Here is an 18,422-nt window from a genome sequence, read left to right as displayed (position 1 = left end):
GCCTGTCCTAAAAATTACTGATAAATCACATCTTTAATTCATCATTTTAAAAGCATAATTAATTTTGACTGTGTGAATATAAATATATGTGATAAGTAGGAGGCTTTTTAATTCATATGGATTGAAAATGAAACAAAGTTGTGTTAAACCCTGTTAAGGCTTACACAGGCAGTCATTTCCCTTGACTTGACAAGTTGTTCGCTAATCAGAACCATTCCCACAGCATTGTTCTGTGACTACTATAACTCAAATGAAGGCTGTGAGTGGCACTACAAACCCTGTGGACAGTCCTGCATGAAAACCTGCAGGAACCCCACAGGAGTCTGCTACAGTGAAATTCCTCCATTAGAGGGTAAGGCTTTCCTGGATAATACTTGATCATTCTTTAATTGTGTTAAAGAACAGCTTGCTGAACTTCATAGTAAGGGTTGCCAAGTTTCAGGGAAATTCCCACACCAACTACAATTCAAAAGCTTTATTGTCAGTGTTTCTCAGGGGAACAAGTTAACATTATCTATCTGCAGTAGTGGACATTATATAAGGAACCTGGCAACCCATTTCAAGAAAAAAAGAGAAAGTTATGCTATTCACAGAGCAGCAGACCTTTGTGGGGCTCTACACAAAAATAAGCATTAAATAATTTTTTAAATATTGTAAAATTTGTGCATTCATTGTGTAGCACGCTTGCCTCACACCTCCAGGGTTGGGGGGTTCAATTCCGCCCTGTGTGCATGGAGTTTGCATGTTCTCCCCGTGCTTGGGGGTTTCCTTTGGGTACTCCAGTTTTCTCCCCCACTCCAAAGACATGCATTGTAGGCTGAATAGCATCTCTAGATTGTTCATAGTGTGTGCACGATTGTGCCCTGCGATGGGCTAGCACCCTCTCCAGGGTGTCCCCCACCTTGTGCCCCGAGTCCCTGGGATAGGCTCCAGATTCCGCCTGACCCTGTGTAAGATAAACAGTACAGAAAATGGATGGATGTTTCCTTAGGTTAACAATTACATATAGTATTAGTAACCCTTTGGCTACTCTTAGTAAGTAGGGCTTCATGTAAGGTATATCTTATATAAATATGTATTTAACAATGTCAGAATTTGCCATCAGAAATTCAGATGAATTTAAACAAAGCCATTCGGTTTTGGCTACTATAGTCCTGGTTCCTGTTTTTTCCAAGAATCACTAGTAGAAAAACAGTTCTTCAAATCCCCAAATTGAATTTAAATATGTAATTATAGTTCCTGGTGATCGCACTCAAAGAAGAAAAAAGAAAAGAAAAGAAAAATCTAATGATAGTGATGAAATTGCAGTTATTACATTTAGGGGGAAAAGACTTGATCATACTATTCAGTAGGCAAAGCTATTTCATTTGAATATCTAGGGGTTAAACAGAAGAAACATCAAAAATTGCTATGACAAATTGGATGTGTGGCATTAAGTTACCTTGCACAGGAACAGTAGCTCTACAGTGTAATTTCTAACATACCTTTAGCTTTACATTATATGACAACCATTCAGATTATCACATACTATTAATAGGTTAAATTAAATACCAGAAATATGTTCTTGAACATTGTTATGCTTCAACCATTTTACTTTTGTTGTTCATCTTAAATTGGTTCACTTTTTGGTTCACTAACAGACATTTGTAGGTTTATACTGAGTTCTTGTTCTCAAATGTTGTTGACTTTTTTGATAGGATGTTTTCCTCAGTGCCCTTCAGACAGGCCATACCTGGAGGAGGCAACAATGAAGTGTGTTGCAAGAAAAGAATGTGGCTGCTATGATGATAGTACACACTACAATGATGGAGATAATATTCCTACAACCAGGAACTGCATGAAATGGTATATGTTTGGTATTTCTCATATAAATTGGCCTATAAACAATACTAGTGAAAGTTTGTATATACCTACTCATAAGAGAAATGTCTTTATTTTTACTATTTTTCACAATTTATAAAAGAGTGAACACATCAGATGTATTAAATAACATTTATACAATTATGCAAATTATTCAAAATGCTGTGATTACAGTTCTGTATACCTTTGTCATTTTCGCAAGTGGCCATATGTGGATAATTTTCTAACAGTCTTGAAGAAGGTCCCACAAAATTAGCACTTGACTTGTTATTCTTAATGAAAGCTTCTTATTTGGGTGTATACATGTTTTGAAAATAAATTCCCGCATAGACATCCACTTGTATCTAACACAATAAATTCTAAGGCATCCACTTGTTTCTAACACAGAAAGAAAATAATAAATAAGCTGTATCTAAACACTGCATGTTGACTGCTGCAGTAAATGTTATAAGTTCGTTAAAGGTTTTAATAATACAGAGACTTCAGATATTAAAATTGACAGAATACAGTGTAGTGCCCATTATGTTATATTCATTCGACATTTAAAAATAACCATATATTCTTTTTAAAGCTATTGTTCGGCACAAGGTCCTTCTTGTTACTACAGCGAAACAGGTCAGCATAATTTTTTCATCATCTTGCTATTCACCTTAAATAATAATTGGTAATTTGAAGGCACACATTTGTGTCTAACTGGTATCAACATTTGCTTGATTTAGATTGCTACTGTGAGTATAAAGGGCAGAGATATGAAACTGGAAAGATAATATACCACACAACGGATGGAGATGGAACATGCATCACTGCTATATGTGGGCAAAATGGAACAATTGTCAGGAACATGAGCTTATGCCCTACTACCACTACTGCTCCTTCTACTGTCACAATTTTTAATTTCACATCAACAAGTAAGTAGAAAATAGAAATAGAAAATTGTTCAATTAATTATTAATCATAAATAATCCCCACAATCATCATGTAACCATACCTAATTATGAATGCTAAAGGTAATAATCTCTGTGTTCAATACTTTGATAATAGAAACCAAATTTAATGTAAATTGGTTCTACAGCACTTATACCAGAAACTACTACTCCTACAACAACAGAGACAACTGAGTCAACATCAGTAACAACAAAAATCACAACTGCATCAACTTCAGCACCAATGAGCTCAACACCAACCGCTACAATAACTACTGTAATTCCACCAACCACGACAGTTTCTACACCAAGCACAAGTCCATCAACTACAACACCACCTATTTGCCAGCCTTGCCATTGGTCAGAGTGGTTAAACAAAGACTATCCCCTTAGTACACCTAATGGAAAAGACATTGAATCTATACCTACATTTTGGAAATCAGGAAACATAAGTTGTGAGAAACCAAAAGAAATTGAGTGCAGGGCCACAGAATATAAAGACCAGCCTTTATCAGCCTTGGGTCAGAGCGTAACATGTAACGTTGATGTTGGTCTGATTTGTAATAACAAAGACCAAGATGAAGGGCATTGTTTCGATTATGAAATACGGGTGAAATGCTGCTCTGATGAAATCTGCACTTCAACTACACCAAAAACAAGCACAACCACAATACCATCTGTTTCTACAACAACAACAATACTGACCACTACAATAACTACAGTAATTCCATCAACCACGACAGAAACAGTTTCTACACCAACAGTGGAAACATCAAGCACGACCACAGAACCATCTGTTTCTTCAACAACAATACCGACCACTACAATAACTACTGTCATTCCATCAACTACGACAGAAACAGTTTCTACACCAACAGTGGAAACATCGAGTACAACCACAGAACCATCTGTTTCCTCAACAACAATACCGACCACTACAATAACTACTGTCATTCCATCAACCACGACAGAAACAGTTTCTACACCAACAGTGGAAACATCAAGCACGACCACAGAACCATCTGTTCCTTCAACAACAATACCAACCACTACAATAACTACTGTAGTTCCATCAACCACGACAGAAACAGTTTCTACACCAATAGTGGAAACATCAAGCACGACCACAGAACCATCTGTTTCTTCAACAACAATACCAACCACTACAATAACTACTGTAATTCCATCAACCACGACAGAAACAGTTTCTACAACAACAGTGGAAACATCAAGCACGACCACAGAACCATCTGTTTCTTCAACAACAATACCGACCACTACAATAACTACTGTAATTCCACCAACCACGACAGAAACAGTTTCTACACCAACTGTGGAAACATCAAGCACGACCACAGAACCATCTGTTTCTTCAACAACAATACCGACCACGACAATAACTACTGTCATTTCACCAACCACGACAGTTTCTACACCAAGCACAAGTCCATCAACTACAACACCACCTATTTGCCAGCCTTGCCATTGGTCAGAGTGGTTAAACAAAGACTATCCCCTTAGTACACCTAATGGAAAAGACATTGAATCTATACCTACATTTTGGAAATCAGGAAACATAAGTTGTGAGAAACCAAAAGAAATTGAGTGCAGGGCCACAGAATATAAAGACCAGCCTTTATCAGCCTTGGGTCAGAGCGTAACATGTAACGTTGATGTTGGTCTGATTTGTAATAACAAAGACCAAGATGAAGGGCATTGTTTCGATTATGAAATACGGGTGAAATGCTGCTCTGATGAAATCTGCACTTCAACTACACCAAAAACAAGCACAACCACAATACCATCTGTTTCTACAACAACAACAATACTGACCACTACAATAACTACAGTAATTCCATCAACCACGACAGAAACAGTTTCTACACCAACAGTGGAAACATCAAGCACGACCACAGAACCATCTGTTCCTTCAACAACAATACCAACCACTACAATAACTACTGTAGTTCCATCAACCACGACAGAAACAGTTTCTACACCAATAGTGGAAACATCAAGCACGACCACAGAACCATCTGTTTCTTCAACAACAATACCAACCACTACAATAACTACTGTAATTCCATCAACCACGACAGAAACAGTTTCTACAACAACAGTGGAAACATCAAGCACGACCACAGAACCATCTGTTTCTTCAACAACAATACCGACCACTACAATAACTACTGTAATTCCACCAACCACGACAGAAACAGTTTCTACACCAACTGTGGAAACATCAAGCACGACCACAGAACCATCTGTTTCTTCAACAACAATACCGACCACGACAATAACTACTGTCATTTCACCAACCACGACAGTTTCTACACCAAGCACAAGTCCATCAACTACAACACCACCTATTTGCCAGCCTTGCCATTGGTCAGAGTGGTTAAACAAAGACTATCCCCTTAGTACACCTAATGGAAAAGACATTGAATCTATACCTACATTTTGGAAATCAGGAAACATAAGTTGTGAGAAACCAAAAGAAATTGAGTGCAGGGCCACAGAATATAAAGACCAGCCTTTATCAGCCTTGGGTCAGAGCGTAACATGTAACGTTGATGTTGGTCTGATTTGTAATAACAAAGACCAAGATGAAGGGCATTGTTTCGATTATGAAATACGGGTGAAATGCTGCTCTGATGAAATCTGCACTTCAACTACACCAAAAACAAGCACAACCACAATACCATCTGTTTCTACAACAACAACAATACTGACCACTACAATAACTACAGTAATTCCATCAACCACGACAGAAACAGTTTCTACACCAACAGTGGAAACATCAAGCACGACCACAGAACCATCTGTTTCTTCAACAACAATACCGACCACTACAATAACTACTGTCATTCCATCAACCACGACAGAAACAGTTTCTACACCAACAGTGGAAACATCAAGCACGACCACAGAACCATCTGTTTCCTCAACAACAATACCAACCACTACAATAACTACTGTAGTTCCATCAACCACGACAGAAACAGTTTCTACACCAATAGTGGAAACATCAAGCACGACCACAGAACCATCTGTTTCTTCAACAACAATACCGACCACTACAATAACTACTGTCATTCCATCAACCACGACAGAAACAGTTTCTACACCAACAGTGGAAACATCAAGCACGACCACAGAACCATCTGTTTCCTCAACAACAATACCAACCACTACAATAACTACTGTAGTTCCATCAACCACGACAGAAACAGTTTCTACACCAATAGTGGAAACATCAAGCACGACCACAGAACCATCTGTTTCTTCAACAACAATACAGACCACTACAATAACTACTGTCATTCCATCAACCACGACAGAAACAGTTTCTACACCAACAGTGGAAACATCAAGCACGACCACAGAACCATCTGTTTCCTCAACAACAATACCGACCACTACAATAACTACTGTAATTCCACCAACCACGACAGAAACAGCTTCTACACCAACAGTGGAAACATCAAGCACGACCACAGAACCATCTGTTTCTTCAACAACAATACCAACCACTACAATAACTACTGTCATTCCATCAACCACGACAGAAACAGTTTCTACACCAACAGTGGAAACATCAAGCACGACCACAGAACCATCTGTGTCTTCAACAACAATACCGACCACGACAATAACTACTGTCATTTCACCAACCACGACAGTTTCTACACCAAGCACAAGTCCATCAACTACAACACCACCTATTTGCCAGCCTTGCCATTGGTCAGAGTGGTTAAACAAAGACTATCCCCTTAGTACACCTAATGGAAAAGACATTGAATCTATACCTACATTTTGGAAATCAGGAAACATAAGTTGTGAGAAACCAAAAGAAATTGAGTGCAGGGCCACAGAATATAAAGACCAGCCTTTATCAGCCTTGGGTCAGAGCGTAACATGTAACGTTGATGTTGGTCTGATTTGTAATAACAAAGACCAAGATGTAGGGCATTGTTTCGATTATGAAATACGGGTGAAATGCTGCTCTGATGAAATCTGCACTTCAACTACACCAAAAACAAGCACAACCACAATACCATCTGTTTCTACAACAACAACAATACTGACCACTACAATAACTACAGTAATTCCATCAACCACGACAGAAACAGTTTCTACACCAACAGTGGAAACATCAAGCACGACCACAGAACCATCTGTTTCTTCAACAACAATACCGACCACTACAATAACTACTGTCATTCCATCAACCACGACAGAAACAGTTTCTACACCAACAGTGGAAACATCAAGCACGACCACAGAACCATCTGTTCCTTCAACAACAATACCAACCACTACAATAACTACTGTAGTTCCATCAACCACGACAGAAACAGTTTCTACACCAACAGTGGAAACATCGAGCACGACCACAGAACCATCTGTTCCTTCAACAACAATACCGACCACTACAATAACTACTGTAGTTCCATCAACCACGACAGAAACAGTTTCTACACCAATAGTGGAAACATCAAGCACAACCACAGAACCATCTGTTTCTTCAACAACAATACCGACCACTACAATAACTACTGTAATTCCAACAACCACAACAGAGACAGTTTCTACACCAACAGTGGAAACATCAAGCACAACCACAGAACCATCTGTTTCTTCAACAACAATACCAACCACTACAATAACTACTGTCATTCCATCAACCACGACAGAAACAGTTTCTACACCAACAGTGGAAACATCAAGCACGACCACAGAACCATCTGTGTCTTCAACAACAATACCAACCACTACAATAACTACTGTAGTTCCATCAACCACGACAGAAACAGTTTCTACACCAACAGTGGAAACATCGAGCACGACCACAGAACCATCTGTTCCTTCAACAACAATACCGACCACTACAATAACTACTGTAGTTCCATCAACCACGACAGAAACAGTTTCTACACCAATAGTGGAAACATCAAGCACAACCACAGAACCATCTGTTTCTTCAACAACAATACCGACCACTACAATAACTACTGTCATTCCATCAACCACGACAGAAACAGTTTCTACACCAACAGTGGAAACATCAAGCACGACCACAGAACCATCTGTTCCTTCAACAACAATACCAACCACTACAATAACTACTGTAGTTCTGCCAACCACGACAGAAACAGTTTCTACACCAACAGTGGAAACATCAAGCACGACCACAGAACCATCTGTTCCTTCAACAACAATACTAACCACTACAATAACTACTGTAATTCCACCAACCACGACAGAAACAGTTTCTACACCAATAGTGGAAACATCAAGCACGACCACAGAACCATCTGTTTCTTCAACAACAATACAGACCACTACAATAACTACTGTCATTCCAACAACCACGACAGAGACAGTTTCTACACCAACAGTGGAAACATCAAGCACAGCCACAGAACCATCTGTTACCTCAACAACAATACCAACCACTACAATAACTACTGTAGTTCCAACAACCACGACAGAAACAGTTTCTACACCAATAGTGGAAACATCAAGCACGACCACAGAACCATCTGTTTCTTCAACAACAATACAGACCACTACAATAACTACTGTAATTCCAACAACCACAACAGAGACAGTTTCTACACCAACAGTGGAAACATCAAGCACAACCACAGAACCATCTGTTACCTCAACAACAATACCGACCACTACAATAACTACTGTAATTCCACCAACCACGACAGAAACAGTTTCTACAACAACAGTGGAAACATCAAGCACGACCACAGAAACATCTGTTTCTTCAACAACAATACCGACCACTACAGTAACTACTGTCATTCCACCAACCACGACAGCTTCAAAAGAAACAACATTCTCTGTGCGCACAGCGACCCCATCCACCCCATTGACTCATGCAAGCACACCTCAAGTCTGTGTCTGCAGCTACTTGGGCCAGGATTTCCCCCAAGGCAAGTACTATTTCAATTTTAAATATATTTTACAAGCAAAATTAAGTATTGTTACTTCATGTCATGAATTTCCATAGGTAGATATTCTACTGTACTTTTATTTAAAAGATTTCTTCATGATTTATTTATTTTTTTACCCCAATTTGGTTATCTTGCTCATTCCCACCCACTTGGCAAGCTCTCCCCTCTCACACAGCTACCCTTCTTTGAGATACATGGAGGTACTTTGTCTTTTTGAACTGTTCATGCAATGTCAAAGAGCAGCTAAACAAACATTCCTGACTGCCCTCTTGCATATACATGAACTCTCAGACATCCAAGCTTGGCTAATGTTGCCTTGATTGACAGGGGGGAGAGTAATGTCTTGGACTTGTGGCCACACAATGCTGTGGCATTGTGGAAATTCAACCTCACCATCTCCTGACAATAAGGCAAACGCTATTCTGTTGCACCATCAGTAGAACTACAATTTGAAAGAAAATTCTTTTCTAAGAATTTTTTTCCTGTATTTCCTAAGAGAAAGACTCAGAAATGTGTTTCCTATAGTAAAGCTTTTGGCAGTAGAACTTTTAAAACATTTGCAGTTTTTTTTACTTACATAGACAAGATCAGTAATTATTTGCTTTTTTCACCTTGATATTCTTGCTTTAATGTAATTGTTTGGTTTCCTTTCCACTCATACTGACATGTTTATCTCTTCAGTTGTAATATTGCAAGATAATCAAGAGAATTATTTCTCAGTCATACTTGTTCAACTTAATCATTACAAACTCTTTTGATTTCTAATTGTGTTTGTACAATTACTACAATAACTTTTTTTTCAGTTCTATCTACTATAGGTATTATAAAGACTTGGCTGATTAATTCTGTGGGTAATTAGTATGTGAAATAAACTTTAGGAATATTTGCCTTCCTACCATTTGCTAGCCAAAATGGATTTGTAATCATCATATTTTTTCCTCCTTCTAGGGTCTGTCATTTATAACAAGACCGATGGCACAGAATGGTGTTACACTGCTTATTGTGATTCAAACTGTACTGTTGACAAGAAACCAGTGGAATGCAAGTCTACCACTCCTGCTCCTTCTACACCATATACCACTATTTATACATTATCATCTTCTACAGAATCCCCTGTGGGTTGCCCATACCTTGATCCACCAAGAAAGGTAATTTGGATACATCCAAACATAAGTTTATTGACTGTTTTATGCAAAAGTATATGTTTCAGTGTCCTTTAAAGTAAAATGAAACTACAGCCTACACGATGAACAATAGTTACCACACCAATGCATATGGATGTATCCTTTAGGCCAATCAGTTTTGCTTTACACTTTAAAATCATATGGTAAATATACAGACAAATAAATTTGACACAATCTGTTTCCCTACTTATGCTGGTGTATAAATGTGATGGGGGGGGGGGGGGGGTTGCGGACATAGTTGCAAGTTTTACTATGATTAAAACACATGCACTGTAATCACACTTTAATGTAAGGTAAGGTAATGAAATAATCAACATAGGAATAAAATTGTTCTCCAAACATGCACCCAAAACCATAAATTATATCATCATTTGCTAATTAGGCCAAAACCAGGTGTATTCTTCAGTTAAAAGATATGCACTAAAAAGAACCAGAAGAGTCAAAACATTGCAAATATTGTATCTACTATATTTATTTACCTTTTTCTTCTTCTTCCTACTCATGAATAACAGAATGGAGAAAGCTGGACGGAAAACTGTAAGGATAAAATATGCAAAGATGGCTCCGTTATCTCAAAACCTGTGCAATGTGTCAACTCAACTCTTACTATGCCAGAGTGTCAAAATGACCTCTCTCCTGTTAAGATCTATGATAACACCGGATGTTGCTATCAGTATCAATGCCAATGTGAGTTTAATCTATTTTTTTGTCTCTCCTGACTTTTTAGTCATCATTGCACATTAAGTAAATACTGTAACCTTAAAAATATTGTACCATTTTAAATGGAAGTAAATGAAGTAAGATGGTACACTGGCTGCATTGTAACTCTTGTTCTTCAAAATTGCAGGCAAATGTTACGGTTGGGGAGATCCACATTATGTCACTTTCGATGGGAATTATTATGCTTTCCAAGGAAACTGCACATATGTTTTGGTCCAGGAAATCATCAAGAAGTACAATTTCTCTGTCCACATCAAGAACTATATGTGTGACATTGCCCAAAGTTTGGCTTGTCCTGAATATTTGACTATATACTATAAATCATATAAAATCGATTTGAAACAGACAAGAAACCCAACTATGAATACAGTGAGTGCACAGCATTTAAAATTTAACAAATAATAGACAGGTTACATGTGCAGCAAATATAGAAACCTTTAGACATCGCAGGAGACCAGGCCAAGTTCATGTATGTTGAATGAATATATTTGAAGCATAAGCATCATACACAATATGAGGACATTTCCCTGTCAAATCTAAACACATTTTCTTGACTCAGGCACCATTTTACTTCCTTGCACTTCGGTGCCTATAAGCATTTAGAAATGTAACAAAAACATCCAGGCCTGCTTTGTGGTCAAAAATAATTATTCATGAAAAAAAGACCAAGAAAGACATAATTTATAATGAATTCAAATGATATTGTCTTAGCCCATTGCTGGGTTTAATAATAGCTACTCTTTTTTGAATGAAGATAACATTGCATGGCTGGGCCTTTCCAATCCAGTCTTGTATTTTCAAATCTGAAAGTGTTTATTAATCATTATTTTGGTGTTCTAGTGTCTCGGAACATCTTTTCTCTTATGCTTTAAGAATGACTTGAATGAATGATTTTTTTATGACTTTTTGACCAGTATTGTAGATGAACTAAAATAATTTCTTTATGTCAGATATTTGTAAACAATGTGCAGAAGACCCCAGTTTACTCTAATGCAGACTTCACCATAACCACAACGGGTATTGCGATGACTCTAGATATTCCTGCTATCCAAGCTCAGGTTACCTTCAAAGGCATGAATTTCGGAGTCATCCTTCCATTTTCCCTATTCCACAATAACACAGAAGGACAGTGTGGTAAGTGAAACTAGATCTCTGCAACCTATTATGCACAACATCATTTCTGTCACATATTTTTGTAGTATACTCTAATTTATGTGATATAATAGTAATTTGTTGAGTCACTATACTGTACGTCTCTTCTTTTGATTTAGTCCTGTTACCATTTTTAAATAGAATTATTACATTTTTACTATGTTTCTCAAAGGCAAATGTGACAACAATAGATCAAATGACTGCACACTGCCTAATGGACAAAAAGCCCAGTCATGTGAGGAAATGGCTGCTAAGTGGCAAGTGAATAACACAGAATGCCCCACAACTCCCCCATCTCCCACACCCATACCCACAGAAAAGCCCCAAATGACTACAACCAAACGTCCATGTGAACCAGCCATCTGCGCAATTATCTTGAGCGGGTAAATCACATTCATTTATATATATATGGCATTGCCCAAAATTTCACTACAAATGCATTGCTTTATCATTTATCATAAACTAGCACTTTTCATGCTAGACTTTCATGCTACTGTCATTTGTGATATTTTCATGCTGTAATACCATATAATGGCTATATTAAGTCAAAACATATCTTTCATATTTTCATAAATTTTATATGAACACCATTCTTCTGAAAGATATTCATATAAAGATTTTATTCCAAAAGATATGTGGTCAGTTAGGTTTAGATTCCTTCAGAGAAGGCCATAGCATTATCATTTTAATACTCACTATACCATTCAGTGATCCTCGTATCCAGTAAAGGTGACACTGTCATCCTGGAAGAGATCACTCCCATCCGGATAGAAATGTTTCATCATTGGATAAAGGTGGTTTGTCACAAATGCAAAATGCCCCCCACAGCATAACAGAGGCACTAGTTTTTACTTTAATTTGTGACCCCTCTGTATATATAGTGAAGATCATTGCAATCCTGCTTAAGAAATATGTCAAAATTGTATTTGTTTAGCAGAGCAAATAAAAACAGCCCACCATAGTGAACTTTTGGACTATACTCTACAGTACAAATTATAACAGTATAATATAATATATTAAGTGAGTATTCATTATTTACTTTGTCAATCTAGGTTTTCTGTAGTTCTGTACTTTCAATTTGCGTTCTTTTACAGAGTGTTTGAAAAGTGCCACAAAGTCCTTAGCCCAGAAAACTTCTACAAGGCATGTTTATATGATGTGTGCCACATGACCAATGGCACAGGTTGCTTCAGCCTGGAGAGTTATGCCCGAATGTGTGCGGAGGAATCTATATGTGTGGACTGGAGGGGCTTAACTAATGGACAGTGTGGTAAGGAATAGAATAGCGTGGTAAGGAACAGAAACTTGTCATTAAAAACTGTCTTCCAGGTTGATGCTGATTGTTTTATTTCTTTTGATAGAACCCAACTGTCCCAAACATAAAGTTTACATGCCATGTGGGCCAAAGGTGGAAGACACCTGCAATTCAAAGTAATGAATTGATTACAATATTCAGATCATCACAATCACAATTATTTCAGTTTGTTTTTGACTTTATTGTCAATAATAACTGTTCAATTTATTTTATTTTATTTTTATTTATTTTTTTTGCTATGAAACTTTTCCAGGTACAATGAAAAGTTTATAAATTGTGACACTCAAGTGTGCCACGATCATTTCCGAGAAGGATGCTTCTGCCCTAATGGCACCACCCTCTTTGACACTGCTACAGATATATGTACAGAGTTCTGTGGTAGGCAAATTCTATGTATAAAGGATTATATCTATGTATATAGGATTGCTTCATAATTAATACAGTAACACTCTATGGTTACAAGTTTTGAAATAAGTTTTGTGCTCAAAAGCCAATAACTGAATGTTAAAATAAAGACTGTAAATGACTATAAAAAACTATAAATCATTTCTTTGTCTTAGGTTGTACAGGTCCTGATGGACTGCCCAAGAAGGTGAGCCAGCTACACAATTTGAACTTTTTTTAGTGTTGGCCTACTAATTATCAGAAACAAAGTATTTTTTATGTACTGGAGTTGTTAATAAATAAACTTTTTGCATGTATAATGTATTATTTATTTAATTGCACATTATAATGTATATAGTGCATATATATCTTAGCAAGTGAACATTTCTTGAATATGGGCAAATTTATCTAATATTTCTTATTATGAGATTATTATAAATCAACTGTAAGATTATTCAGCTTGTTTTAGATGCTTTTACTCATTTCACCATTTAAAATATTTTACTTTTGGCAGATAATTTTACTTCTTTCTACAAATAAATAAATAAATACTTAAAATGAAAAAAAATGACCTGCCAACAGAACAAGACTATTTCAAGCTTGAAATCAGATTAAAAAAAATGTCTAGAAATAGGTTTAATAATCTTATATAACAGTTAGTTCTAATGCAATAATCTGATTGGACAATTCCAAAAATGGTTATATTTAGTATAACCACACTGGGATGTTTCACTGTGTGTATCACTCTGCTCGTCTGTGCTCACCACATAACATTCCACTTCTAGCAACAGTCCCAATGAAACTGTTATAGCAGAGTTAGCAAAATCATCAAAATAAACAAATTATTTGACATTATTGTGTCCCAAAATGTCAGTTACTCGATATTAATTTCTTATTTATAAAACTGTTGTACAAAAGCAACATTGCACTCTAGTTTTATTTATCTAGTATCTTATGATTAAGCAATATCATATGCACAAGCAAGAGTGCTGTTTTACTGAATATCTTCATGGCTGTGATTCAGCCATAGACCTAGTGCCATAGGTAATCACAGCCGTGCCAACATTCAGTATAACCGCAATCTTGCTTGTGCATGTGTAGCGAGACCAAGGTACCAATAAGAATTTAGATTACCGACCACGCCACCCAGGGGAGTTATGCCCCCCTTAGGAAAACTAACTATACAAAAAAAAAAACCACCCACATTAAGCCCACATAAGGAACACTGGTTCGTACACAAGTAAACAGAGACAGGATTCACACTAAACAATTTCTTTATTGAATTCCTTTCAATGATTTTGTTACAACTCATAAAAAAAAGAATAGCAAACACTGCAAATATAACCAGGGTTCAGTTATTCTGTAGGCCTACAGGACAGAACACACACATAAAATAGGACAGGGGCTTACCACAGGGAGGCGATCTGGAAGGAGGGTCCAAAAAGACCACACGTGAAGCGCACACATACACTGCACAGCACACCCAGGTGACACTACACTGCCAGAAAGGTGAAACACACACAAACACAGGTACCCAGCCACCCGGTGCCAAGCCTCCCTGCCGGCGTCCCCCAACTCCTGAAACAGAACACACAAAAAGAAATGAACAAAAAAAAAAAGAAAGAAAGAAAAAAAAAAAAAAAAAAACATATACCAACAAAATTACACCAACATGCTCACATACATACACAAACACACGCTAGCACCACACACAAACACGCACACACAAACACACTACCAACTACCCGCAAAAAAACAGAAAAACACACACTCGTACAAACATCACCACTCTAACGATTTTAGCGCGCTGATGATCTAATTATACACACTGCGCAACAATTACAAAAAAACTGAATACACAGTATCACAAACAAAACAATAAAGAAATTCGCTAGAAACAAAACAGCAGCTCGCCGTCAGCAGACGGCCCCAATGGTTTGAAGTCACAGCAGCAAATCAGCAGCAGAAGTCACCTGCTAAATAAAGGACACCAAAGGCACCTATAAGCTCATATATAACTAGCTAATTAAAAAAAAAGATAAGAATTAACATAGTGACATACCACAAGCAGCGATGCAGAGGAGCTCCTTTAAAAAAAAGGGGAAACCTCCCAGTCAACCGACCACACAGCCTAATAGGGGCAGGTAACAGTGAATCAAGTGGCATACTAAAGCCAATATACTAAATATAGCAAGAAAGCTACATACCGGAAAGCAGGAACCGATGCAACACAACCTCAGGCTTACAACACTCACAGATGAGATATACGCACTATAAGCGCAAACAAGCAGCAACAAACTCCTGGAGCAGGACTCCAACAACTGCACCCTTTACAATCAAGGCACAGACCTCTACGGGCTCCGACTAACAGGAGAAAACCCAGGGTAGACGAGCAAACCAACAAAAAAAAACTGCCACTTACCTTAGCATCGCCAACGCCGTGCTTTTAAAGAAGCTCCGAGGCTAACAATTGTCACAAATCAGTCGCATCTAGTGATGTCATACAGGTGCGACACAACACCGTTGCTGTAGCTTAAAGACACAGGCACCTCAACATCTATCCACTACAATCTGCCCCCCGCTTCTTTTATCGTCGACCCGACGAAAAAAAACAAAACAACAAGACAAACACAGGGTATCCCAGAGTGTGTTTGGAAACCAGTTGCATCCCCTATTACTGGTCACTTACACTTCGCGGTAATCGGTGGGGATTGGAGTGTTGGCCCGCCTTAGCTCGCGTCGTACGACGCTGTGCATGATCACTAGAGCTATGTGAGGGCAATGTGTGCCAGGCCCCTAATGATTTAGAGGAAGAATTATTGGCTACTGGGTCCAGTCCCTCTGTTGGATGAATGGTAGCCACCTGCAGCCCCCCTGCAACGGGTGGATTTTCTACCGCAGGTGCCTCAAATATAGTAGGGGTATGCCTACTAAGGGTGGATACTGGCACTTGCTCACCCAAAAAGAGATCCTCCTCACTAGACGACTCCTCTTGGGCCAGTGAGGCCAACTCGCCCTGAGGGGCGTTGGTAGAAGGATTGTCTAAGTTCCGTGGTCCCACCACCCCCTTCAACATGCTACGATGGACATGTCTCCGCTTGGCCACATTGTCCACAGGGGCAATGGTATACACAGGGCCTCTATTAACTGGGGCCCGTAGAACAGTGTATATCACAGGGCTCCATTGGTCATGGATTTTATGGCGACCACGTACCCCCAAATCACGCATGTACACCAACTGTCCTTCCTTTAGAGGTGCGTCTCTAACCCGTTGATCATGCCTGTCCTTACGATAGGCTGCCGCGGCTGCCAGACGCTCCCGTGCCCCATCAAATGCCGTCTGCAGCCGGGCTTGATGTTCTTGTATCCAGTCACACACTCTTCCCCCTACGGGTTCACGGACTCTACCCAAAAGGAAGTCCACTGGTAGTTGTGGATCCTGCCCAAACATCAGCAGATGAGGTGATTCCCCAGTAGTCTGATGGGGGGTAGTATTGTAGCAAAACACCACCTGAGGTAAACAGGCAGCCCAGTCTCTTTTACGGGATACTGGCAATGTCCGTAGGAGATTGTGCAAGGTACGGTTAAACCGTTCACATTGACCATTGCCAGCAGGATGGTAGGGTGTAGTATGAGACTTTTGAATGCCATACATGTTACAGAGCTGCTGAATCAGTAGGCCCTCAAAACACCGCCCTTGGTCAGAATGGACGCGATTAGGTATTCCAAACCTATAAAACCACTCGGTTACCAAAACCTGGGCCACTGTAGGTGCTCGCTGGTCAAGTGTCGGAACAGCAACAGAGTATTTACTGAACACGTCGGTAATTACCAAAATGTTCTCAAGCCCCCTTGTGGTTGGCTCTAACGTTGTAAAATCCACTGCAATAATCTCATTGGGCCGTGATGCCAAGAGATGGCCCATGAAAGAGGATGCAGGGGGGCGTGAAGCCTTCGCCACCTGACACCTAGGGCATTCCTCACACCAATTCTGCACCTCAGCAGACATTCCGGGCCAGTAGCATCTCTGCCTCACCAGCTCTAATGTTCGACCAACACCCTGGTGTCCATGCTGTTGGTGGAGCTGGGTCAGAACCTCAGAGCGTAGTGAAGCAGGCAAAACCAACTGCCTATACTCCTCACCCCCGTTAGGATAAAACACCCTGCGGTAAAGAACCCCTTCACACTCTATTAAACGGTCCCACTGCCGCAAGAGTGTTAGGACCTGAGGGGAGAGTTCTTCCCGCTCCTCTCGAGTGGGACGCCGCTGATGTCTCCAAAACACCATAGCTCCCTGAATAGTAGGATCGGCTGCCTGTAATGAAGTCAAATCAGACGGCCCATGGGAAGGCAGGACAGAGATGACCAACTGCGTTGCCTGGATGCTCCCTCCCGGGGAGGCCATCCGCTGCAACAGTTTAGGGATAGCAGTTCCTGGGGCCAACGCTTCCACATCCCCTTCCACTAGTTGATACTGCCTTGACAAAGCATCGGCATTACGATTAGATCTTCCAGAGCGATATCTTAGCTCAAAGTCAAAGGATGCTAACTGTGCTGCCCACCGATGTTCCACCGCACCCAACTTAGCAGTGGAGAGATGGCTAAGGGGGTTGTTGTCTGTGTACACAACACATTTAGTCCCTAGCAAGTATTCCCTAAACTTCTCTGTTATCGCCCACTTGAGAGCCATGAACTCCAGCTTCATGGAGCTGTAATTACTCATGTTCCTCTCAGTGGGCTTAAGGGCTCTACTTGCATATGCCACCGGCCGCACCTTTCCATCCTGCTCCTGGGACAGGACCGCCCCCAGACCACTGTGGCTCGCATCCACCTCAAGTATAAAGGGAAGTCTGAAATCAGCATAGGCAAGGACCGGTGCTGAAACCAATTTACTCTTCAAACCTTCAAAACT

The 18,422-nt window shown here is 39.4% G+C and overlaps 1 protein-coding gene across 1 annotated transcript in view; it reads left to right on the top strand.

Annotated features, from left to right (window-relative positions):
- The window catches only part of LOC113529882 (mucin-5B), a 45,393-nt gene that overhangs the window by 18,129 nt on the left and 8,842 nt on the right, over positions 1–18,422 (top strand). The window contains exons 27-40 of the mRNA XM_053237015.1: positions 224–352; positions 1,698–1,845; positions 2,432–2,475; positions 2,580–2,768; positions 2,933–8,734; positions 9,704–9,903; positions 10,452–10,626; positions 10,787–11,028; positions 11,610–11,793; positions 11,984–12,194; positions 12,906–13,081; positions 13,173–13,242; positions 13,380–13,504; positions 13,687–13,718. Coding sequence (XP_053092990.1) covers positions 224–352; positions 1,698–1,845; positions 2,432–2,475; positions 2,580–2,768; positions 2,933–8,734; positions 9,704–9,903; positions 10,452–10,626; positions 10,787–11,028; positions 11,610–11,793; positions 11,984–12,194; positions 12,906–13,081; positions 13,173–13,242; positions 13,380–13,504; positions 13,687–13,718 — 7,727 coding nt within the window. The remainder of the gene's footprint in view (positions 1–223; positions 353–1,697; positions 1,846–2,431; positions 2,476–2,579; positions 2,769–2,932; positions 8,735–9,703; positions 9,904–10,451; positions 10,627–10,786; positions 11,029–11,609; positions 11,794–11,983; positions 12,195–12,905; positions 13,082–13,172; positions 13,243–13,379; positions 13,505–13,686; positions 13,719–18,422) is intronic.

The sequence above is a fragment of the Pangasianodon hypophthalmus genome, chromosome 9, assembly GCF_027358585.1.
Source record: "Pangasianodon hypophthalmus isolate fPanHyp1 chromosome 9, fPanHyp1.pri, whole genome shotgun sequence".
In the NCBI taxonomy this organism is placed as follows: Eukaryota; Metazoa; Chordata; class Actinopteri; order Siluriformes; family Pangasiidae; genus Pangasianodon; species Pangasianodon hypophthalmus.
This window is presented reverse-complemented; position numbering and strand designations above follow the sequence as displayed.